We start from the raw sequence: 25,030 nt of genomic DNA on the forward strand, positions 1-25,030 counted from the left end.
AGCGTGTGCTCAGACCAGAAGAAAGGGGAGGCGCGGGGTGCGGGCGTGGGATGGATCCGTGCTGCGAAGCCAAATCCCACCCGGTGGGAAGCAGCGAGTGGGGAAGCCCGCGGGGCGCAGAGGGAGCGGCGGGCCCCGGGGGGCGGGCAGGAGGGTCTCCGCCCCGGGCGACCTCATCCCGGCTCTGCGGGAACCCAAGCAGCACTGGCCCTCGCGGCGGGGGGCGCGCGGGAGGCCCCGAGACCGCGCCGCGGGCAGTTGCCCGGCCGTGGGGGGACAGACCCCTGCGCCGCGGCCCCGCCCTCGGCGCCCCCGCCCCACGGCGGGAGGCCGCACTGTCGCGGCGTGGCCACGGGGTGGCGCCGGCGCGCCGAGGAAGGCGGCGGCCGATCCAGGGCCGCCCCACCGCGGCTCGGCCGCCTCCTCCGGGAAACAATGCGGCGCCGCCGGGTGTAGCGCGCGCGGGGCCGGACGCCGGACAGCGACCGCGGGCAGCCGGGCGAGCGGCGGGCGAGCGGGCGGCGGCGGGGCCGGGCGGGCGCGGGGCGTCCTCCCCGGGGGGAATGGGCGCGGCGCGGCGCGGGGCCGGGGCGCGGCACGGCCCGGAGGCGCGGGGGCCCGGGGCGCGCGCGGGGGGCGGCCCCTAGCCGGCACCGAGGGCGCGGCGGCCGGGCATGAGGGCGCCCGCGGCGGGGAGCCCGTCTGCGCGCCGCGGCGCCGTCCCGCCCCGCGAGCGAGCCCGAGCAGACAGACGCGCGGCCGGCGGTCTGGGGGCGCGCCGCCTCCCGGCCCCCGAAATGTGAGGCGGGCAGGGCGGAGAGACGCGGAGACGGCCCGGCCCGGCGCCCTCGCCGCCCGCCCCTGCCCCTTCCCGCCGAGGCCGCCAAGCCCCCGCGCCCCCAGCCTCGCTCCGAGCCGGCGTAGGCCGGCGGCAGGTTCGCGGCCCAGGCGCGGCGGGCGCCGGGACCCGGACGGTGCGTCCGGCCTCGCTCGCGGCTCCTCGGCCGGACAAGTTTGAACGATGATCGCCGTCAACCCCGATGGGAAGATAATGGTCAGGAGGTGCCTGGTCACTCTGAGACCCTTCCGGTAAAGTTCCCTCCCGGTGGGTGCCGGGAGGTCTCTGTACTCTAGGGAGCGCGAGGTGAGGTGGGTGAGGTCGGTCCCCCCGAGGGTGCACGTCTGGGTGGCAGAGGGGGCAGCTCGCGCTCCAGCCTGGGTTTGTGGGGAAGGCTCTGGCGGCTGATGACGGCCGGTGGGGCCGGGGGAACGCATGGAGGTGAGGTTGGGGGGGCCGCGGGGTGTGTAATTCTGGGGACCTGTCCCGAGTTAGTGGAGGGTGCCGAGGACTTGGGTACGATGGTGGCGGGGGGTCGGAAGACACAGGCCCGGGCAGCTCCAGCCAGCGCGCCTTCCCGCCCCTCGGGGCCCTTCCCCACCTCCCCGACGGCCCCGCCCCGACGGCCAAGTTAGCGCCACGTGCCCGGGCGGCGCCCCCCTCCGTCGAGTCCCTTGGCTCTTAGATTGCCCCCCCCCCAGCCACCAGCCACCCTCACCCCGACTTTGGCGCTCACTTCTCTCCAGTCGGCGGGGTGCGGGCTTGCCGCTGATGGAAGGGTCCCCGAGCTGGGGGTGAAGCCCCCAGCGGGACGTTCGTCCCGACTTTGGGCGGTGGAGAGGCAGGGGCAGGGGTGCCGGTGCGGGGTGGAGGGACGGCGGGAGCCCGGGCCGCGGCGGGAGCTTGGAGGGCGCCCTGAGGGAAGCGCTCTCCTCCCACCTCCGCCTGGGCGAGGCGGGGCAGGCAGGGCTGGGGCCGCGCGGGCCTCGCGCCGGCTCTGCGGGACCCTCCCCAGGGGTCGCCTGAGCGCGGCTGTGCGGGAGCAGCTTCCTGGCCCCGCCAGGCGTCCCCAGAGCCCGGCCCGCAGCGGGGGCTGGGGTCGGGCGCTGCGCGACTGGTGTCCACCCGGCGGGAGAGCCACCCGCCCAGGAGCTGGGCCGCCGAGGGTGCTGAGCGAGGAGGGGCGGGGCGGGGACCAGACTCTGGCCACGGCCACGGGGGCACGATGGAACCGCCAGGGCAGGTGAAAGCTCCCGAGGCTTGGGTTTGAGACCCCCTCCCGTTCTCCCGCCTGAGCCCTCGTCCGCTCTCGAGCCCTCGCTAGTGCCTCTCAGGCTCTAGACTGGGAGAGACTGTGGTTCACCCGGCTCGCACCTCCCTCAGCTCGTCCGGCCCCTCGATGGGCTGGGCCTGCGCTGTGGGGCCCGAGGAAGCAGCCTCCGGCGGCGACTGGGGTCAGGCTGGACCACTGCCACCCCCAGGATGCGGGAGGCTGCAGAGCTGGGGTCTCTGAGACCGTGGCCTCAGGCGGGTGGTTGAGGAAGGGGGTGTCAGGAGGGGTCCGCGCGCCGTCTACCCCCACCCCCGTGCCAGTCCCGCCCTCCCAGCCGTGGGAAGCCCCCAGCTCGCTTCTGGCCGGAGCGGGCCCCCACGTTTCCCCATGCCGGATGGGGCCGGCCGCGGGTGCCCAGCACCACGGACAGCGCCCACTCCCGCCGGGGCCTCCCGCTTCCTTCTGGGTCCTGCCCCTTGGCTCTTTCAGGCTCTTATCCGATAGGCCCTCCCCACCTCCCAAGTTGTGCAGTTGCGTGCCCAGAGACCCCACAGCCACCAGTGGCGTCTTCATGTCCCCTTCAGTGGGGACCCAGGCCTCCGAGCATATCTCCCCACTTGCCAATCCTCAAGGACAGGCTGGGGGTCCTGCCCGACTGGTTTCCCCAGAGCCCCGGGCAGGGCCCTCATGCTTCTGGAATGGATTCACGGGTGGATGAGAGCATTTTAACTTGAGTCTACTGTAAAGGACCCCCAGCTGTTTGGGGGTTCCTGGACCCCATGACTGAGCGTCTGGCAGAGGGAGATTCAGATGAGGTGTGTTTGGGGCACTTTTCAGGCCCCTATGAGGGTAAAGGATGGGGCTGGAGGCCAAGGTGCGGTAGCAGGTGTTTGGACCCTGATGGCCCCAGCCCCACCTCTAAATGCAGCCTTACAGGTGCGGGTGAAGGGGCGTGCGAGGAGTCTGCTTGTTCCCAGGCTGGGGGGACACATGGCCAGTTTCCCCTGCACTCTCCCTGAGCGTGGGACCCCTCCCCCTTAGCGCTCCCTCTGGCTGCTGTCCTGACACCTGCGGACTTCATCTTGGGGATCCCAGGGCCTGAACCCCAGCCCCCGGCCTCAGTGTAATTCCATGTGGTGGTCCCTCCAGCCCCACCTGCTGAACAGGTCCTGTCAGGGGCGTGGTCTGGGAGAGGGGAACCCCTCCAGTCCTCCTCTCTGCTTTTGGGTTCTGGGTCCTGACTTCATCTCCAACATCTACCTTTAAATATGAGTTGGGGATTTTATTGTGTTTTTATTTTCTTCTTCAACTGTGTGCTTTTTTTAATGGGCTAAATTTTAATTAAATACTGCTCTGCCAGTTTCAAATAATGAAGATCAAAATGCATTAAGCGAGCATTGCATAACCATGTGAACAGTGTGGGGTTTGAGGATGGGGAGAAGAGCTGGGAGGGTGGGAGGTCTCTGGCTCGACTTTTTGGGGCTCCCCCTGGTAAGCCTGGCTCCCCATGAGATGGGGTACCTCACTCTGCCCTGGGGGGGCATGGGGGTTCCCCTTTTGGCTCTACCAGTTCATCAAGTCCTCTGATTGAGTCAAGGTTGCAGAACTGCCACCACCTCGGGCTGTGCTGGCACACTCAGTCCTCACATTTTAGGGTTTAGCCTGTAATATTGAGCAGCAGATACCTGGGGCAGGAACCTGGGACTTCCTACCAAAGCAGCAGGAGCCTTGAGAGTGGGTTCCGTGTCTTGTTCCCTACTGTCTCCCTGGCATAGACTCAATGACTGTGTGTTAAAGGAATGAATGAGAGTCCACTTTTGGGCCAGCCATTCTGCTCAGGTGGCAGCGCACACACCTGCATGACTCCCCATGCACAGGTGGTACTGAGCACACTTTGGTCAGTCTGGAACAGGTGGACTACCTACTGCAAGCCTGCCTGGCCAAAGAGGTGTGTACAGGAGAGGCTGGGTGCAGTAGGGGCCACATGCTCCTGTCCTTGGAGCTCTTGCCATCTGCTAGTGGTGGGGGCATATGGCCCCCTTGAAGAAATCTTCAGAACAGTAATAAGGAGGTGTTCAAGCGAGCTGATGGCTAATTATGGCACATGGGTACACAAATCCTGGTGGTGGCCCAGGGGATTGATGGGATCCAGGTCGGTCCCATCTGGACCAATTATTTGCCCTCTGGCTGGCGTCAGACTCTACCAGACCATTGGGTCTCAAAGTTAAGCACCTGTTAGAATCACCTTGAGATCCTGTTAAAACTGACTGATTGCCCCACCAGAGTGTCTGCTATAAGTCTAGGATGGGGCTGAGAGTTTGTATTTCTAACAAGTTCCAAGTGAAGCTGGTGATGCTGGTCTGGGAACCACAGTTGGAGAATTACTGCTTTTAATAGCCTTGATCTTGAGGCTAGAACTTGCCCAACCTTCCACCTAAGTGTGCATCATTTGCCCCTTGTGGTTTTGCCGGTGGGTCTTGGCCAGTTCCTTGGAGTTGAGCTCTCTTGAGCCTCTGATGATGAGGCCCAGGAGATCAGCCCCCTATTCTTTCATTCTTTCTTCCATCCATCCATCCATCCATCCATCCATCCATCCATCCATCCATCCATCCGTCCGTCCATCCCTCCATCCTTAGGTAGGAGTGCCGCGAGCACAGGATAGCTGACCTGCCCATCTGACCTGCCCTATTCCTCTCCACAGGCTTTTTGTCCTGGGCATCGGCTTCTTCACACTCTGCTTCCTGATGACATCTCTTGGGGGCCAGTTCTCAGCCCGGCGCCTTGGGGACTCCCCTTTCACCATCCGCACAGAAGGTATCTTGGTGGGAAAGAAGGGGTGATGGTAAAAAGTGAGTGTTGGTGTTCGTGCTTGAGCAGAGGGAGGGGCCTTCAAGTCTGGTCCTGGGGAACCTCTGCAAGACCTTCTGGGGCCCTTTTCCAGGCGTCTGGTCACCCCGTGGGTGGATGAGTGCAGAGGGGCCCCAGCTCAGACCATGTAACCCTGCTGCTTTGGTTCCGGTCCTGCTGTGGTCATCTAGGCTTCCTCTGGTGTGAAGGGCAGGACTTTTGAGTCAAGGTCCCCGAGACATCATAAGAGGCTGCCTGTGTTGCTTCGTTAGTGGCGGAGTCTCTGGAGGTGACCCCTAGCTCTGTGAGACCCACGCACCCTGTGCCTTTGGCTGAGGCCGTGGCCACAGTGGGACAGAAGGCAGGCCTGGCTGGGGGCTCACATGTCCTATCTCTGAGCTCTTGGGATGTCCCCTCCTTCACTGTCCTTCACCCTTGTGATATTTGCAAGGTGGTGGAACAGAGACCCAGGTCATGGGCTTTGGGGCTGGACAGGCCAAGTGTGTGTCCTGGGTCACCACTTCGCCACTGTTGGTCAAATCACCTAACTCACTCACAGGGGAGGAAGAGTCCTGACTTTCAGAGGTTGGGTCGAAGGTGCTCATATGTGGACATTACCTGGCATGGCTGGCACCACATGGCATGGACTTGATGACTGATATCAGAGGGGTGATGACGTGCTCTCCCCCAAAAAAAAACTGGGTCCCACCACCCTCTCATCTGACTCAAGGAGGGGTGGAGAATAGTAGAGTCCTCAGTGGATCACGGAGGCTCTTCTGGTCAGTGTGGGAAGGAGGGACCTAGGGCAGAGGGGACTCAGAGGTTTCTGATGAGTGTTTAGGGGCTGGCCCCATGGGCTTCCCATGCCCCTCGAGCCGTCTCTCTTTGAAGTCCACCTTCTGGAACCCACAGAGCTTTGGCTCCCTTGTTCCCCACCATACACCCCTGGGGGCACCAGGAGCCCACTGCCCTCTGGAATCTCTTTTCCCCACTTATGCCAACCACCTTGGGGTTTAGCACACATGTCTAACCTTGCAGATGATCCTGGAAGGAATTTCACTTTTTATTGGTCATTCAAGACTGGGTGTAAATGAATTCATCCTGTTCCTGATTTCTGGAGGTTATGCAACCTCTCTGAGCCTCGTTTTCTCCTCCACAAAATGGGGATAATAATACCTGCCTCCCCTGGGTTGTCATGAGGCTGCATTAAGAGAGCTTATATAGAAGGTCTCACGTAGCCTCTGGCAAGTGGCAAGAGCTCCCTGAATATTTAATGATGTGCTGCGCATAGATGGAGGCACTGCAGAGAAGGATGTTGAAGGAAGAGGCCCAAGAGGAGGAGGGTGGAAGAGGAGGTGGGGCACGTCTCCAAGGTGCATTTCAGAGATGGCCTGGGGAGGGTTACTGGAGGCCGTGGGTGGGAGTTGGGTGGTGGGGGAATGGAAGCATGGGGGGTGGGGAGTGACACTCAAGCTACCTGGGTGCTAGATACCTGGAAAGGGGGCGTGTCTGCCTGAGTGGGCTGCTAGAGGGTTTGAGATAGCTGGACTTCTAGAAGGGTCTGGAGGTCAGGGGCAAGAGATGGGCTGGGGCAGAGGCGTTTGTGGCTGGACTCTGGTTTTTCTGTGCACCTGCCGCCCCGCCCCACGGCCCCTGTTGCAGTCCTGCAGGGGTGTTCCCAGAGGCCCAGAGCACGGGGGCTTGTGGGAGACCTGTCTGTGCTGCTCCAGCCCCAGCCCTTGTGTCTGCAGTGAGTGGAGCCAGGGAGGGGATGCAGTTAGACCGGAGGCATTTCCGTGTGCGTGTGTGCGTGCACGCACAGGCTTGAACTTTTAAATTAAAGTACAATATGCACAAACTAAGCACGTCCAGGCCACCAGCACCCAGTTTGAGAAACAGATCATGACCAGCATCTCCCTGACGCCCCCTCCTGGTCAGACGCCCCCACAGCCGTCGTCTACCTGGGAGGAGTTTTGTCTGTGTTTTGGTGGTTTTGGGGTCTGGCTTCTTTCTGTCAGTGTGCCCCTTGTGCGAGCCATACAATCTGTGTCATTAGTTTCCATGGCACCACGATATAGGTAACGTGCTGCTTCCGGCCGAGGATTGGGTGGTCCCTGTTTGGGGCATTTGGGGCGCTGTTACGGCTTTTGGGGAACGCTGCAGCATGCCTGTCGGGTACCTGGGAGTGGAGTTCTCGGTCTCCTACGTGTCGTAACATCAGTTCTCAGACCGTGTATATCCAGGTCCAAGTCTTTCCCATTTCCCAAGCCCCTGGGCTGGAAAAGGGACTAAACACGGGGGTGGGGAAGGAGGAGCGGGGGCCAGGAGGGACTCCCCGAGAACTGGCCTGGCTTCCTTCCCTCCCCAAGCCTCATTTCCCCCTTACCGAGTCGCCCTGCGGGGAGAGGCCCAGGGTGGGCTCGGGTCTGCCACACGGCCGCCGCAATCCTGTTAAAGACCCCCTCGGACTCCACCCCGCCCCGGGCCTGGGGGGGCCGCCCTGCAAGGAGAAGTCAAGTGCGTGCCCTGTGGGGGTCGGGCCGCCCTTGGGCAGAATCAGGAGAAGGAAACCCACTGAGGCACTGCCACGTAGAAAGGCAAAGAAAAAAGTCCTCCAGCCTCAACAAACAGCCCCTGTGGGAAAAGCCTCCTCTCCCTGCCCGACAAACCTGGGAGGGAAGTGGGTCCTGCACAAATCAGAGATGGAGAAGGGGTGGGGGCAAGAAGAGCTTTCTCCAAGAGGAGAGCCTAAGACGGCCGCTTCCAGACAGGGGGCCTCCTGGGGAGCCGCCGCGGTCTCCTCTGGGCCACTTTAAACTTCATGGTCAAGTCCACTGGTTTGGGGGTAAAGATGCGACAAACATCTCATTCTAGAGAGTGCGTTCTCCACTTCAAGATTCAGGGGAGGGAGGCAGACTAGAGAACCAGCGGAGGTCTTTCTGGAGGTCGGCTCATTTCCCTCTTGCTGCAGCTGGGCCCCTGGTTTGGACCTTGGGGTGTGGGGAAATCTGCCCTCACCAGCCAGCTCTCCCCCACCCCGCCCACCCCCAGGCCCTCTCCTCCGCCTTTTGCTTCTGCCTCGTGCTGCCCTCCTCCCCTCCTGGTCATAGAAAGCGGTGATGTGAAGCTGCAGCTGTGCCATGCGCTCTTTTGATCCCCTGCCTTGCAGAAGCTGGGATGGGGGTGTTTCTAGGGAGAGGTCCTTGGTTGAGCCGAACGCGCCTGCCCTGGGTTTCCCCCTTGGCCTGGCCCTGTCGGACCTCCCGAGTCCTCAGGGGCTCTGGGGCGCTTCCTATCAGAGATGGGCGACGGAGGGCCGGGGAGAGCCTCCCCGGGACCCCCAGAGCTGGCTCCGGCTGCTCCACTGCCCAGAAGCCCAGAGCCCCAGCGGCTCAGCTGCATTTCCGAGGTGGCCGCATGCAGAGAGAAAAATGTGCTCATTTCTCCAGCTTGCGGCAAACACCAAGTGACAGCTCTTTTCTCAAGAGTTGGGGAGGTCTCTGGTAATCTGGTGAGATGGAGCCAGATTCCATTTCCGGAAACCAGTGGTAAAGGGTCGGGGAAGACAAGGGGGTCAGGGAGGTCGAGAGGGACGGAGTGAAACAGAGCGTTCATCTGCAGAGGGCACGGGGCCTCGGTGGGCCGTGCAGATGCAGGCCTGGCTAGAAATGTGAGGATCTGTTTGCATCTCTCAGCTGCCCAGCTTTCCTTATTTATATGGAAATATGGAGGGAACCTGTGTTCCTCCTGAGATGTACTGCTGGGGCCTCACATTAAATACGTTTCAATTTTGCCGATGCTGAGAGTGATGGAGTCTGCTCTGCTGACGGGCCAGGTCCGTGGTGGCATCAGAGGGATTGTGCCGCCCGGGGAGGGCTGCCTGGAATGGCCGAGAGGCAGGCAGCTCCCCGCTTTGTCTTGCAATGTCTCCTGGGCAGAAAATGTCCTTGGTGCCCCAGGATATTCTCAGGAAGGCAGGCTGTCCCCGGAGGCCACGGGGGCTGCCCGAGTCCCACGCCTCCTGCAGCTTCTCCAGAGGGAAGGGAGCAGCCCCCGGGCATCCACTGCCCCCATCTGGGTGCTGGGCAGGTGCTGGGGAAGCGGTCTTGGTCTGGTCTGCTGGGGCAGCCTTAGAGAACTCTCCGAGAGGGGATGGCCTTAGTCGTGACGATTGTAAATTCAGGGCAGCAGCCACCTGCATGTCCGAAAGCCCCCTGTTTTGGGGGATCACTCTTCCTGTCAACAGTTTTACAGAACTGGCTTAATCCCTCTCATGAGGGGCAATCCACACCCCCCAAATATCTGCAGAGATTCTCGGAAGCTTCCATTTCCCCTGGTCGCCTCCGGCTTCTGTTGAATCATCCGACTCGGCCTCTCCCTCCTGCCTGTGTCTCCCCCAGTGACCTAGTGGGAAGGGTGCTCTACCGCACCCCGTTTTCCTTCCTCCAGGCCATCGGTGTAGCTGGCCTGCACAGAGGTGGGGACGAGGGGCTGGGGGCTTCAGACCACTGCCTACCCCTGCCTCTAACAGCCCCCGGGGCGTCCCCCCTGCCCCTCTGGCTTAGCCCCTTACCACCTGGGTGCTTTCCCCCACTCCCTGGAATGTGTGGGCATTTAGCCTTCTCCTCCTCTCCCTTCTGGGCACTGGACTCTGCTCTGGTCCACCCCCAGGTTTTGGCCCCTCCCCTGCCCCCCCCCCTCCGGGTTTAGCTGAACCAAACAGCTCCCTTAGGAGGATTCTGCTGCCAGCCCTACAGGAACAATTCTTTCCTTTCCCATTAGGGGAAGGCTCTGGAACTGGAGGTGGGGCCTGACTGGACCTCACTTAGTCCAACCCCCCCCCCCCATTTCACAGGATGGGGAAACCAAGGCCCAGGCTGAAAAGCGACTTGCCCACCCATCTGGAAGATGGCAGGACAGGTCCAGAGCCCAGGCTTTGTGATCCTGCCTGGCCCCTCCCGGCCCCCCTGCCCCCTCCCCTGGTCTGCTGTGTGTCCCTGGGACTGCGGCCGCTCCGGGCCGGGTCGCTCAGCCACGGCGCCTGTCAGCTGTTTGCAGCCCGCGAGATGGGGCTGGGGATGTGGGTGCGTCTCCGAGGGGACTCCTGCAGGCCACGGGGAGGGCACAGGAAGCTTGGGATGAGGCTGGACCGAGGTGCAAGGAGGCAGGGTGCTAGGAACCCGGCGCCACCCTGGAAGCCGTTACGTGGGCCCAGCACTGCTGGGGTGCAGCGTCTGTAGGAGGCCAGTGAGCTGCTGACGAGGCTCGGGGCCCTCAGGCCCCAGTGTGCCGGGGAGGGCGAGGCTGGAGGGGCCACAGTCAACAGGCTGTGACTTCCAGGGGTCACCCCATTCTGGTGGGGGTGGTGTCCCCAGCCTTGGCCTTGCTCTCCTTTCTCTGTCCCACCCCTCTGGGCAGAGCTGTGAGCGATGGCCCATCAGGGTTCCCCAGCGAGGCCAAGCAGGCCGTGCACTGCACGAGTCCAGGTCGCCCCCAGGCAGGCCGCGGTACAGGTGGCACCCTGGAGCTGGGTGCAGTAGCAGCCTCGGCACATCGTCTGCTGTCCTCTTGCTTTTCTGGGTGAAGGTTGGAAGCCCTTTCTTCAGCTCATGCCCCAAGCCCTGATAGAAAGCAAGGCGTTGAGTTTGGAGGATGGATTGGGGTGGGCGAGTCTAGAGAAGAGAGTGATTTGAAAGAGTAAACCGTTCCCCCAGTTCTGGGAGGCTAAAGAGGGCGAGCTATCTATTTTGTTTGTTTGATTGATTAAGTGAATGTGGAGGGCCTGGGTGGCGGGAAAGACCTACGTTTGCTCCATTTAGCGCTACTTTGAAATTTCCCAATCCCAACCGATTTAAACAAACACAGACCCCTCGTTTTTTTTTAAAAGAGTAGAGAATTGCAGTGGGAAGTCTTCGCCCCGTTTTGGCTCTTGGGGGCTGGGAAGGGACACGGGCAGGGTTTTTCTTCCTTTCTCCCTCCTTAGGGCCATTTTCTCTAACACTCCCCCCAGCCCCCACGTCACCCCCCATCATCTGCTCCTTCTCTCTGTCCCCCTTCACTCTGTCCCTACCCCTGCCGTCCATGCCAATTCTGCAGAACCAGGGACCCTGGCCCTTCAAGGAAACCGCGGTCCCTGCAGCTCAGGATTTGCTGTCCAGCGGGCACCTCCGTGGCCCGGGCGAGGGTGCCCCAGCCCCGGGTGGCCTCCCTGCTGGCCTCCGCAGGCTCTCCAGGCAGAGGGAGCCCGGCTGGAAGGTGACTTAGGTTAGGGGAAAGAAGCAGCAGCGGCCGCTGGACTGGGAGCTGGGGTAGATGGGGACAAGCAGAGCGGAAGTGTCTCGGGCAGCCTGGGTGACGATGGGGAGGGCTGCTCCGACTGCCCCCTCTTCTGCTCGGCCCCCTCCAGCCTCCTCTCTTGTCTGGCCCCCACCTCCTCGGCTCTCAGTGGCCTTATCTCTGCCACCCCCCTGGCGCTGTGCAATCAGACTGCAGCGGGGGCCCCGCATTCCTGAATCGGGGACACTGAGGCCAAGAGCGGCCCATGACCGCGCCCCTGCCCCAGGGGTCCCCTGAGCCTGCCGAAGGCCCCCACCCCTTCTGTCCTGGGAAGCGGGTGCTGTCTCCGCTTCTCTCCCTTGGCCCCCTCGATTCTGACGCTCGAGCAAACACACAGCTGCCCGCGCCTGCGTGCCTCTGCCGGGAGGCTCCTTTGCCACAGGAGCCGGCTCTGCCACCCCACGGCAGGCCTGAGGCGCCGGGGCGCGGCTGTCCCTGTGTGCCACCCTTGACCCCTTCCTGCAGGGACTCGGAGTCCCAGGGCCCCAGCCCCCTCTCCCCGGGCAGGATGGTCTGGGGTGCTCTGCGCCCCGGGTGGGGTGGCCTGGGGTGCTCTGCACTCTCTCCCGGGTGCCCCGTGGACCCTGCTCCAGTCGCTTGCGACTGTTGTGACGACTCAGCCTGCCTGGCTGTTGTCCCTTCTCTGTATTGCCTCCCCCTTCCCTACCAGGACCCCCGTCACCTCCCAAGTAAACCACTGGTGCTCAAACCCTTGTCTTCCGGGGGAAGTGGACCTGAGGTGTCCCCTTGCCCCATCCCGGCCCCGCCAGCCTTGGGGTGCGGGGGCGTTTCTGTCCCCGGCTGACTTGGTGGCCCCGTGAGGTTTGGCGTGAGCTGAGCGCCCGCCGCTGAACCTCCGCTGGTCTCGTTAGACGGGAAGCGAGGGCTCAGCTCACACAGCCGAGCACGGCGCAGGTGATGGGGAAGGACTAGAAGGCGAGTTGTGGGGAATCGCGGGGCTGGCTGCCGCGAGCCGGTTGGAGTGCCATGTGTCACTTAATTCCGTTCTTCCCAAGGCTGCCCCCACCAGGTGCCCTCCCGCTCCCGGTAGGGGGAAGGAAGGCGGCCTCGGACCCAGAGGGGCCTGTCCTTGTCACACGTTTGAGCTTTGCAGGACAAAGCCGTTACCGTTTTCTAGTGTGGGGACCCAGGTCAGTAGGACATAGGGTCAGGATGCAGGGGCTTTGCAGGAGAGGTGGGGGCAGGGGGCATCAGGGCCCCGGGTCCCCCGAACACAGGCTCCCAAACTCCCTGCGTCAGAGCCGAGTGGGGGGCAGGCAGGGTGCGTGGTCCTGGCCTGGGACTCCGGATTTTGGCAGCCCCTTCCCTGCACGTTTAGAGCGCGCGCTCCAGACATTCTTTTTGGAGCTTGGTGCTGGGGCCCCCCCTGCGTCTCCCCAGCCCAAGCATTGTTCGGGCCCGGGGCAACCCTGAGGTTACAGCGGAAGCTCCACTCTGCAGTCGACAAAACCAAGGCCCAGATGGTTTGAAAAATGACCCCGGGGTCCTGCGGCCGGTGGGAGCCAGGTGGGCCGGGGGCTCGCGCTCCTCCTCACCATGCTGTTCTTGGACCATGGGGGAAGCAGGGGTGATGCGTCGGGTGGGCTCGCCCTCATGCCCCTGCCCTCGTGTGGCCGGGGAAGCGGACAGCGGGGTGTGGGCGGCCTCGGGGCAGGCGGGCAGCCTGGGCCTCTCCTGACGGTGCGCCCGCTCTGCCCGCAGTGACGGGGGCCCTGGAGTCCCGCGGCGCCCTCCGCAAGATGAACGAGCTGCTGGAGCTGCTGGTCAAGCGCATGGACACGCTGGCCCGGCTGGAGAACAGCAGCGAGCCGCACCGGGCTGCCGGCGACGTGCACCTGGCCGCCGACAGGTGAGGGGACCCCGCGGGGGCCGGCGGGGGTGCGGCCTCCTGAACGACCTCCTGGGGCTGGGGCTGGGGGCGGTGATGCGAGCCGGGCCGTTTCCACCACCCGGGCCGTTTCCACCACCCGGGCGAATGGTTGTTAACGTCTTGTCGCATTCGTGGCCTGTCTGCCTGAAGGCTTTTTAATAAAATATCACAGAGGGAGCTGAGGGCCCCTGGAGCTACCTCTCCCTGGAGAGTGTACCTTCCTGCATTTGCTGTAGGTTTTTCCAGGGCATTCTAAACGCCTGTAAACAGACGTTATGCACACACTTTCCCCGTGTGTTCCTGTGCGCGGTGTCCTCCCGAGCTGGCCTGCTTTGTACTCGTCCGCTTGACGGCGCTGGTGGACGTGGCCACCTGTCTTCTGACGGGTGGATGTCTGTGTTAAGCACACCCCTGGTGGCTCAGAGGTTCACACTTGAGCCATTTCCAGGCTTTGCTCCAGGAGCCCCACGGGTTTGTGCCTCAGTCCCAGGGTCTCAGCAGTACCCCTGGACCTAGGTGCTGTGATACCCAGCCTCACGCTTCAGGCAGGTGAGGCGTCACCTGCACCTCGGAGAGCAAAGGTGTGCAGCGTCGGGGCCAGGCGGGGGTGCGTGCGTGGGGAGTCCTGGAGCCTGGGATCGGATGTGACACTGTCTGTGAGGTCGCATGGCGCGCGCTCCCTCTCGCAGGGAGTGGGTGACTAGCAAACGGGCTCTTCAAAGGCCTGGGAGGACCTTCTGAGCGGGTAGTATTTGAGCCTGACTCTGAGGGAAGGGAAGGCGCCGGCCCCATGATGAGCTGGGAATAGAGGACTTGAGAGCGGCAAGTGCAAAGGCCCTGGGGTGGGACCCCAGCTTGGTGTGCTGGGGGGAAGCCCCACTCCGGAGGCCAGCAGCGTGGAGCGTGGCGAGGGCCGGAGGGCCACAGGGCCAGGTTATGTCAGGCTTTGCCGGCCACGGTGAGTAATGCTTCGATTCTGTTCTAGGAATCCTGAGAAGTCGCTGGAGGGGTTTAAGCCAGGGAGTGGTAGGATCTGGTTTATTGTAATTATTATTATTATTTTTTTTTAAGATTTATTTATTTATTTAATTCCCCCCCCTCCCCTGGTTGTCTGTTCTTGGTGTCTATTTGCTGCGTCTTGTTTCTTTGTCTGCTTCTGTTGTCGTCAGCGGCACGGGAAGTGTGGGCGGCGCCATTCCTGGGCAGGCTGCTCCCTCCTTCGCGCTGGGCGGCTCTCCTTATGGGTGCACTCCTTGCGCGTGGGGCTCCCCTACGCGGGGGACACCCTTGCGTGGCAGGGCACTCCTTGCGCGCATCAGCGCTGCGCATGGCCAGCTCCACACGGGTCAAGGAGGCCCGGGGTTTGAACCGCGGACCTCCCATATGGTAGACGGACGCCCTAATCACTGGGCCAAAGTCCGTTTCCCTGTAATTATTTTTAAGAGCCATCTGACTATGGTGTGAAAAATAGATTAGCAAGGTGGAGGAGGGGAAGCAGAGAGGCCAGGGCTAGAGACTGGAGACAGGCAAAGGGGCTGGGGTCCCTGGAGCTCCCTCTGGGCCAGGAGACTTCAGGGTGCACGGGGGCACCTCCTCTGACCCAGCCCCTGCCCGTCAGGCCCATCCGCTGCGATCTGCCCCATTTGGCTGCTGCCTGCCTGGGCTGCAGGTCCCTCCCGGGACCAGGCCGAGGCCCCTGCCGGCCCCTGCTGAGCCTCCGGCCGCGGGCAGCGGCGATTCAGCCGCGCTGAGCCGAGGGTGGACTCCGGGGACTGGCCGTGCCACTGCGGCACCTGCAGGGAACTCTGGCTTCTTCCCATCCTGGCGTGTACCCCCACCTTCATCTCCTCCAGGGGAAGGAGCGCGTGGGGGTGTGGGGGGCACGCGCCCCTCCCAGCTCCACCTGCGATGGACCGTCCGTCCATCGTGACCAGCGGCACCAATCGCGCCCGCAGGCGGGGCCGTGAATGTCTAGGGCACCACTGTTGCTTCTGGGTTCAGGGAGCTGGAAGGTGGGTGTGTCCAGGGCGCTCTGTGTTCTCGCCTCCCTGCGCCTCCCCCAACGCCCTCAGCCCAGCAGGCCTGGAGCTGCTCAGGTGTTTCTAGCAAAGTCTGTGTTACCTGTGCTTCTAGCAAATTCTGTTAGCTGTGCGTGGATTCTCTGCTTTGAAATTACCTGTAGCCTAAAAGAAAGAACCTTTCCCCTGCCACCACGGTCTCCCCGTCCTTCTGCAGGTTTCTGGGCAGAAGCCCTTCCTCGGGGGGAAAGCAAATGTGCCTTTATTTTTTTTTGCCTGGGAAAACATAATTAGGAAAGCAGATGACATCATGTTATGTATCCTAAAGTCAAACAGTCATACTCCTTCAGTTTTCCATAGGACTTCACTTGCGGAGATGATGGAAATGGGAGGCTGTGTGTATTGTGTTGTGGCAGGGTTTTTTTCCTCTTTCTTTACGTTTTGTTTGTTTTTTTATTTTGTTTTTATTTTTCAAATTTAATTAAAATAATTAATTAATTTTTATTTTTTAAATGTATCACCCCCTTGCGGCTTGCTTGCTGTCTCTCTGTGTCCATCTGCCGCGTGTTCTTCTGTGTCTGCGTGTCTCCCTTTGTTGCGTCATCTTGCTGTGCCAGCTGTCTGCGGGCATGGGCTGCCAGCTCTCTGTGGGCACAGGCCAGATCTCCTTCACAAGGAGGCCCCGGGACACGAACCCAGGGCCTCCCGTATGGTGGACGGGAGCCCAGCTGATTGAGCCACAGCCGCTTTCCTTAATTTTATTTTTTAACTATCTTTTTTTAAAGTTAATACATCACACAAGTGGCGGGTTTGCTGACTGCCTCCTGTGAGCAGGTGGGGCTGGGGTTTCGGCAGCGGGTGGAGGGGACCCAAAGGGGACAGCTGGAGGTCTGTCCTCGGACGGTTCACACGCCCGTCCGTCGGGAGGGGAAGCCGCCCCCCCATCCCCTGCGCAGCCCGAGAGTGGTTAGAACCGGGTCAGCGTTCGGAGGCGCGTCACCGGCCCGCCGTGCCCAGCCCTGCGCCGCATCCTGGCTGCTGACTGGCCTTGCGACCACGCAGCCTCGGTTTCCCCACCTGTGTGTTAGCGGGAGCTCCTGCGGAGGGAGGCCGCCTTGGCCCTGCTCCTGGCCCTTTGCAGGAGAGTCATCTCCCTGCCCCACTCCAAGATGCGGGGAGAAAGGGGAGACCTGGCAGCTGGGGGCTGGCTCGCAGAGGCCTCACGGAAGAGGGGGCGGCCCCGTCAGCCCTGCGGCTGGAGGGCGGGTGAGTGAGGGGGGGGTGGGCGCGAACCCCGGACTCTGGTGGCTGACATCACCCACAGGCTGTTGGCTCCCCAATTCATGCCTCCTGGGGGGCTGCTGCCCTGGGCTCCGCTCTCAAATGTCCACCTGCCCACCTACCTGGATGTCCAAGAAACCCCTCGGACACGGTGTGTCAGCGCGGCCCGCTTCTCCCACGCCCCCCCCCCATCTCCACATCAGCCCCGTCATTTCCAGCTCACACCCTGGACCTTAGCATCTCCCTTGACCCGTGTCTCTCTCTCACGCCCACATCTAGTCCATCGGCAAATTCTGTCTGCCCACACTCCAGGCACGCCCAGAATCCCCTCTTCTCACCGCCCCACTGCTGCCCCCGGCCCCTCCCATCGTTCCCCACCCATAACCAGTCGGGTCCCACCCCTGCTCCCCGAGGGTCCCCATCTGCCATGAAAGAGCCCGAGTCCTCTGGGTGCTGGGGGCCAACCTGCCGTTAGCTCTTGCACGTCTCCCCCACCACCTTCCCACTAGCTCCCTCGCCCCCAGCCGGGCCCTCCTTCAGCCCTGGGCCTCAGGACCTTTGCACTGGCCATTCCTCCAGCTGGGACACTGTTTCCCCAGATCGCTGCGTGCTTTTCTCCTTCCTCTTCTGATTTCTGCTCAGCTGTCCCCGTCAGTATGAGGTGGCCTCCTTAAAACTGGACCCCACTCTCCTGGCCTCCCCATCGCCCCTTCCTCATCCCCGCCTCCCACATGTTGTGATTCTTTACTTGCTGACGGTCTGTCTCCTGTGCTGGAAGGTGAGCTCCGGGGGGCAGGGCTATGCTTGCCTTCTGTTTCCCCGGCACCAAGATAGCCATTGGGGTGTCCTTGTGCTCCCCAGGCACTTGTGGGAGGAGAAAGTGAGGGCGTGAGGGGGGTGGGAGGGAGAGGAGGGGCGCTGGGACCCCCTCGGGTGTTCCATCGAGCGCACACCTCTGGAGCTGTCATCTGCCCGGTCGTGTGGCGTCAGGGACACAGAGTCTTTCCGGCAGGGTGGCCTCCGCCCTGGGTCCGTCCGCTGGCAGCTCGGCTAGGTGGGAATCCGCAGGTACTGCCACCCTGCGTCCCGCAGCGTCCGAGTGTGGATGGGGAGGCAGAGGCCGCTCGGCCGAGAGGCGAAACCAGGGCCCTGCCTTCGCCTCGGTCGGGGCTCCCTGGGCTCCCATTTCAGGAGGAGAACGTTAGCGTGGAAGGCGATCAGGAGCGCTGTGGGCGTCCGCCTTGTCCTCGGCGTCCGGGTGGACCCCGCGCCTCCCCTTGTGGGGCCTCGTGCGGCCATTGAAAAGCACATCGCTGGGGGAGATGCTGGGATTTTCATGTTAAGTGAAAATATGCAGGCAGATTATAGCGTCGTAAATAGAGCTGGGTTTTCAACTGCCTAAAATTCAACAAAAATAAAATAACGGCGCAGAAGAGATGGCCGAGATACATCAAAATTGTCATCTTTGGGTAATGAGATGAGGTGGTTTCCAAATTTCAAAAAAAGCTTCCTTTAAAAACTCAAGGGTGTTTCTCTAAACTTTCTGGCCTGTCTCCACGTGCTGGCGGCGATGGGGGGGTTGTGGGGAGTCCCCCAGGTCTGTGTGAACGCGAGGGGAGGCCCGGGACGCTTCTCCTGCTGAATCAACTTCCCGCTCCGTTTCAGAGGCCCTGTCCTATTCTCTCGGCCCCTGTGCCGGGATTGGCACCAGGGAAGCTCCAGAGGTGCCCCTGGGTGGGGGGACATGCCACGGCGGGGGGGCTTGTCTTGCTCCAGAGCCTCAGGGAGGCCCGCAGGGGAGGGCTAAGGCCGAGCCTTCAGGAGGGCGGGTGGTGGCTGAAGGCGCTGAGGGGGCGGGATGGGGTCCCCCGGGAGCTACACGAGGCTGTTACTGGTGGGCCGTGGTCATCAAGGCAGCTCTGTGGGTGCCGGTGCGGCCGAGGGAAGTCCATCCGGCCCCCCGGGGCCAGAGGCGGCCGGGCTGTGGGGCGGGGGCCATGGGAAGAGGGCGGGCTCCCGGGTCTCGAGCCTGCTGGGGTCCCCCCAGCCAGCTTCACCCCCCCGGCTGTGCTCCGTTGCAGAGACCCCTTCCCCCTGCCACAGCCGGCCCAGCTCCGTCCTTACTAACAGCTTCTTCGTTTTCTCGTTGTGGGAGGTCGGACACCCGCCGTCCTCCCTGGGCGGGGGCAGGCCCGCGGTCACCGGCTTGGGGCCCGCACAGCATCGATGGGGGCTCTGGATGGGGTGAGGAGGGGCTGAGGCGGGCCCCAGGGGGGCTTCCCAGGTGCCGTGTGGTGGGAGAGGCACGGGGCCCCGCCGCTCGCTGGCGCCCCTGCCCGTCGCGCCGCGTCGCGATGGTCTGCGGGCACCCGGGGCCTTTGCAAAGGCGAGCCATCGGTTTCCTAACACAGCGGCTCCCTGCGAGCAGGCCGCGCAGCCGGGGAGCCATACCCCGGTTACTGAATGCAGCCCTCATGAATCATGGGAGAAGAGGGAAATTAAAGCTCCTTCCCGGGGCGTCCTGGAGACAAGAGGGCTGGAACGTTAACTCGGGGGGCTGGGGGCCGGACGAGCCTCGGGACTGAGCCGAAGGGAAGGGACGTGGGGGCCTGGGCCCCTGGCTGGCCCCGGGTGGTGGAGGGGACAGGGCACGCCCTCGAGGAGGGTGGGGTAGCCTAGCTGTGGGTGCTGCTCCCCCACCCCACTGTACGGGAAAGAGGCGAGCTCGGGGTGCCGAGAGCAGGAGCGTGCAGCTTCCTGGGGAACTTGGCCGGAGTCCAAGCTTGACCTTGCCCCTAGGGCCCTTGGCAGGTGGCGCAGAGAGCCCCCGGGCAGGTGGGGGGGGACATCGCTCCCCTGGGGAGTGGGGGGAGGGTGTGGAGCTCTGCGGGCCCCTCTCTGCCGGTGGGGCAGGTGCTGTGGGGCAACTTGGCTCCCGGCCCCGCCCCACCCCGGCGAGGCAGGCTCGGGAGGGTGCGAGGAAGTGGGTGCCCAGTACTGGGGTGCGTCTCGAGGGGCCTGAGGATGAGCAGCCTGGGAGGCTGCTGGGCACTGCGTGCAGGGGCTGCTGCGGGGTCCTGACCCCACCTCTCCCGAGGGCAGAGCGCAGCTTTGGCGCCTCCTGCCACCAACCCCACCCGAGCCGGGTGAGTGGGGGACCGGCCGCCGCTGGGTGGCGAGGAGAGGTGACCTTGGGCTGACCCTGGCGGGGTTCCAGAGGCAGGGCGCCGGGACCGGGCGCTCGGGGCCCCCCAAGACCGTGCTCTAGTCCGAGGACTTGCGGACCTCAGCGACGCCTGTATTTCAGGGTGACAACTTATTACAGCGAACTCTCCAAAGGGAAGAGGCGTGGGGTGGGGGGGCCAGGACAGACGAGGCACAGATTTGCTGTTGTCCTTTCCCAGGCGAGACCCGTGGACAGCGCGTAGTTCTCCCCGCAACGCTGTGTGACGACGCGGGGGCCAGCCCGGGAGCCCCCCCGAGCCTCGGCGTCCAGGGTTCTGATTGGGGGCTGGTCACGCGGCGTGGCTAGCCTCTGCCTCCAGCCCCTCCAGAGGTCAAACTCAAGGCCCCACCTCAAATCCCTTCCTATTGTAGACCGGCTGGCCCCAGGCCCCAGGCGTACACGACACTTACCCGGCAGGAGCTGGGGGCTTGGGGCTCATCTCTCAGGACTTCGGAATGTGCCGGTGTGGGCAGCCCAGGCCTGCGCAGGAAATCCCAGACTGTGCACAGAACTTGGGTCCTCGGGCACCCATGTGGGGCTCCATCCCCGTCGGCACGTGGGTGTAGTGAGCCCCAGTGGTGGTGCCTGAGCGTCCCCCAAAACCCTTCCCCTTCTCTCTGTTGCCCCCACTCGGGACAAAGTCGGGGTGCAACCTGCCTTTGCTCTGTCTGACTCCCCGGGCCCCGAGCCCGGGCTGAGCAGGCGCGTGCAGTCCATGTGTGCAGAAGGAGCACGCCTCCCCCTGCCCCTGCCCTGCCATCTCCCACCTCCCCTCGCCCGCCTCCCCCAGCCCTCGTCTGCCCCGCGTTCGTGCACGCCGCCCGCCAGAACCCGCCCACCCCCAGCCCTTCTGGGCTGACACCGGCCTCTCTAAAACGCAAGCCCCACAGTTAAGAAAGGAGAGACGTGACAACGTGCCGCGAGGAGGAGGATGGAAGGCTCTTGGTCGTTCATGCCAGTTGGGGGGAGACTAGGGTGCATTGTGCGGTGGGAGAAAGGCCGAGCCCGCGTCCTGGGACGCCCCCTGCCCAGCTGGGCAGAGGTCAGGCTTAGGCCCTGGGAGCGGGCCCTCCAGGCTAGGTAGGGTGATATTGCCGGGGACACCCCTTCTGCCGGAGGAGGCTCAGCCTTCGCCACCTGCTACGGGGGTGTCGGTTGTTCTCCCACGAGAAAGAGCCTGGGTCCCGTCCCCAGAGATGTCCCTGCCCAGACCAGGGAGGCCTGGCCTTTTGCTCAGTCACAGCCTCAGTGTAGTTGGACCACCCTGAGGCATGGGTGCCCTCCACGTGGGTGGAAGTTCCCTGCCTGCCTCGCACCTCATTTGTGCCAGGAGGTGGGGGCTGGGAAATGGATCCCACCCACCCCCCCATGAAATCCAGCTGAGCCGCAAGGTTTATGAGTCCAGCAGTCCGTTGCTCCAGGCTGCATCCCTTCCGAGAACAAAGGGCTGGGGATCCCTTCTCTGGGCACGTGGCCACCATGTCCTGGGCAGGGTGGGCTTTGGAACCTGGCTGCATCGTGGAAATCTGAGTTTCCCACTTCCTAGCTGTGTGACTCTGAGCGAGTTACTCAGCCTTGCTGTGCTTTGGTTTCCTTGTCTGTACATGACCGGGGCGGGGGGGGGGGGGGCCCTAAAGGGAGTGATAAGGTTGTGAGAATTCATTGATAATGTACATCGAGAGCTTGGCACGTGAGTACTCAGTACCTGTTGGCTTTTTATGATCTTACCATTAGCAGGACATTTTCCTGTCCCTGAACAGGGATAAGCCCTGCCACCTTAAGAGCTCGCGATCTCCTTCTTCCATCAAAAACATGAAAAACTATTTTAGGACAGTATTGGTAGAAAGATTACTCTATCACCATTACATGTTAAAACATTTTCTGGCCTACGAATTAATTTTGTTTCTGATTTTAGATGGAAGGAAAACATTTCCGTGGGCCCACAACAGTACCACGCGCCGCGGGACGTTGCGTGCGGGTTGCCCGGGGCGCGGCCGGTGGAGGAGCTGGGCACCGTCTCCCCGGCCCGTCCCCTCTGTTGCTTTTCCTCTTAGACATTTCCAGGCTTTGGATGGGCTGTGGTTTGAGCCTCGTGGCATCTACTTTAATTGTCATTTCTTAAAAAGCTTCTCAGGGAGAGAGAAGCCTAATCATGTATTATTTGAAAATAGAAAGTGCTGTGCAAATGCTAAGTCCAGTGTAATAATAGTGATGCCAAGTAGTTCTGTTTTGAACAAGTTGAACTTGTTAAATGAGACAGATGCCATCTGCACTATTTAAAGCCCGTGCTGGCGATATGTTTTATGCAAAAATGCTTATCATATGAGAATTGCTGAATCCGCTGAAAAAAGAAAGTGTTTTGCCCTGAAGTTGGGTTTATGTTTCTTCTTCTTGGGAACGGGGCAACTGCTGTAAGTAGGGAATGAAAGCGTATCGAGCCTTTATTTAACACCTGCTGTCTGCTGGGCACTTTGCATTTGTCCAGTCCTCCCAATAATTCTGCAAGTTATTTGAAATTTTTTAGATTTTAGAGGTGCTGATGCTTGAGTCAGAGAGGTTAGGGAACTTGCCCAAGGTCACAGCTGTCAAATGGAGCAGGATTTGAATCCAGGGCTTCTGAATCTAAGGCCGTGACTCTTTCCACTAAATCACTGAATATGTGCAAGTCACTAACCCAGAGCCCGAAAGTCAAGGACATCCCTGGTTGCTCTGTACCTCGGGAGAGCAGCGGCAAGAGGAAGACGATTGGAGACAAGCACTCCCCTCCAGCAGAGGTGGCCGAGCCAAGTGGACTCTGCTTCTGGGACAGATTAAAACCCGTTTTCCCTCAATTTTGCAAATGGTGGTTGTATTAGTTTCCCCTGGCTGCAGAGTGGCTTAAAAACCACGGAAATTTGTTCTTCCCAGGTCCTGGTGGCCACGAGTCTGAAATCAGGCATGGGCAGGCCCTAGCGCCGTCTGACAGTAGGGGGGCGTCCTCGCTGGCCTCGTGCAGCTCGGGGCGGCGGCCGTCCTGGCGTCCCGCGGCTGGAAGACGCGCCACTCCCTCTTCCCACGGCCTTCTCCCTCTTTCTCCACGTGGTCCCTGGGGCCCAGTACGACCTCATCTCACACTAACTCACGGTATCTGCAAAGACCCTATTTCCAAATAAGGTCATAGTCTGAGGTTCTGAGCCCATGTGAGTTTTGGGGGGCACTCTTCACCCCGGGATAGTGATGGAGCCCCTGGGCACGTGGCCCGTCCTGGGCCGGGGGCAGGCTCTGCCTTGGGAAGCTGCGCCCCTGTCCTCGGGGACTCACTGCTCCGCGGTGGGGTTCAGCCCGTCCACACCCTACCGTACCCCCAGGTGGAGGGGACCACAGGAAAGCGTTCTGGCTCCTGCAGGGGTGCATGCAAAGCAGAGAGAGGCACCTCCAGGTGGGTGGGCACGGGGAGGGGTTCCCTACAGACGCCGATGGTCTGGCAGGGCCCCCACGGGCCCCCGACAGAGGCTGTTTGTGCTCTGGGGTCTCTGGTTGGAGGTCTGTCTGGGTGCCAGGCCTCCCCCACCCAAACCTTGGGTCGGCTGCCCTTGCTGGTCCTGCCTGACCCGGCCTCTGCACGAGGGCCGCCTCGCCTGTCTCAAACGTCCACTGCGGGCGGGGAGTGGACTTCTCTCCCCGTGGGTTGGCCGGGAAAGCAATTCCACAACCTTTATTTGGAACTCACTTCAGAGCCAGGATGAGTTCCAAATAAAGTCGTCGCGTCCTTTCTCTGGTTGAACCACACATCCCAAAGAGGCAAAAATTAGTTGTCAGGGAAAAAAACTTAGCTGTTACAGTGGTTTGTAATATCTACACACGCAGGATGTGTGTGATGTCAGCCTTTCACGGGGAGGCCAAGGAGGAAAAATTACCCAGGAGCCCCCATAGGGGGTACGAATGGTAGAAGGGCTGTGGAACCCTTCCTTACCCAGGTCCCTGCTGCCGCAGTGTCACCCACAAAGAGGCAACGCTCACGTCTCGCCGGCCCCACTGCTCTGAGCGCTTTCCTGCCATGCCTTTTTGGTCCCCCCAGCTCTGGGACGTTGCAGTAGCCTCTCCCTTTAAAAGGAGCGCCCCGAGGCACTGAGAGGCTAGACACCCCTGGGTGGGCCCAGTGGGTGGGCCGCCTGGTCCTGGAGTATCTGCCAGGTGGAAGCAGGGCTGCCCGTTCTCTCCCCCATGGCCGCTTGCTGGGAAGCGCTGAGGCCTGCGAGAAGCAGCCCTCCTGCCCGCTGCCTGCCGACTTGGCAGAAGGAGCCCGTGTCCTTTCCGTCTCTTCTTGTTCTTCTCGATAACCTCATAGAAGGTTCTGCCATTTTCCATTAGGGTTTTTTGTTTGTTTGCCCCAAATTTGGCATTAGGCACTGTAGCAGTCTGATATTACTGATGAATTCCAAAAAGAAATGCTGGATTATGTTTGTAAACTGGTCTTTTCCTCTGGGCACATGAGAGTGTATTGGATTCAGAGGTTCCACTTTTACTTGAATGAATAATGATTAAGGCTTTGATTGGGCCACGTCAGTAAGATGTTGAGTGTCCACCCACCGTGTCACAGATAAAAGACATGGCAAAGGTCAGAGTTGGAGTTTTTGATGTTGGAGTTTTTTTGATGTTGGAGTTTGGAGTCTTGAGCTGGAGCCCCGGGAAGTAAGCACACAGAGGAAAGAGAAGCAGGCCGCAGAAGAGAGCATCCCTGAGTCTGGAGAGAAACAAGCCCTGGAAGGGAGGAACCCAGGAAGCCTGAACCCTGGCAGACGTCGGCAGCCATCTTACCCCAACACGTGAAAATAGACTTTGGTGAGGGAAGTAACTTATGCTTCATGGCCTGGTATCTGTAAGCTCCTACCCCAAATAAATACCCTTTATAAAAACAAACCAATTTCTGGTATTTTGCATCAGCACGCCTTTGGCTGACTAATACAGGCATTGAGTCAAAGAGGGGGAGAATTGACTGGGTTTTGTGTATGTACATGTGTGGTGTGTGTGTGTGTATGTGGTGTGTGTGTGATGTATGTGTGTGGTGTATGTGTGTGGTATCTATGTACGGTGTGTGTGCTGTATGTATGATATGTGTGTGGTGTATGCATGTATGGTATATGTGTGATATATGCCTGTGGTTTATCTGTGTGGTGTGTGATGTACGTGTGTGATGTTTGTATGTGTGTGGTGTATGTCTGTGGTGTGTATGTGTGGTGTGTGTGGTATTCGTGTGTATATGTGATATACGTGTGTGTGATGTGTTTGTGTGAAGTATGCGTGTGGTGTGTATGTGGTGTATGTGATGTATTTGTGTGTG

At 61.4% G+C, this 25,030-nt stretch overlaps 1 protein-coding gene across 1 annotated transcript in view; it reads left to right on the forward strand.

Moving 5' to 3' along the window:
* Positions 1-936: 936 nt before the first annotated feature.
* The window catches only part of MGAT5B (alpha-1,6-mannosylglycoprotein 6-beta-N-acetylglucosaminyltransferase B), a 64,018-nt gene continuing 39,924 nt past the window's right edge, over positions 937-25,030 (forward strand). The window contains exons 1-3 of the mRNA XM_058284791.2: positions 937-1,089; positions 4,813-4,925; positions 13,017-13,164. Coding sequence (XP_058140774.1) covers positions 1,022-1,089; positions 4,813-4,925; positions 13,017-13,164 — 329 coding nt within the window. The 5' untranslated portion in view covers positions 937-1,021. The remainder of the gene's footprint in view (positions 1,090-4,812; positions 4,926-13,016; positions 13,165-25,030) is intronic.

This window comes from Dasypus novemcinctus, chromosome 21 (assembly GCF_030445035.2).
Source record: "Dasypus novemcinctus isolate mDasNov1 chromosome 21, mDasNov1.1.hap2, whole genome shotgun sequence".
NCBI lineage: Eukaryota > Metazoa > Chordata > Mammalia > Cingulata > Dasypodidae > Dasypus > Dasypus novemcinctus.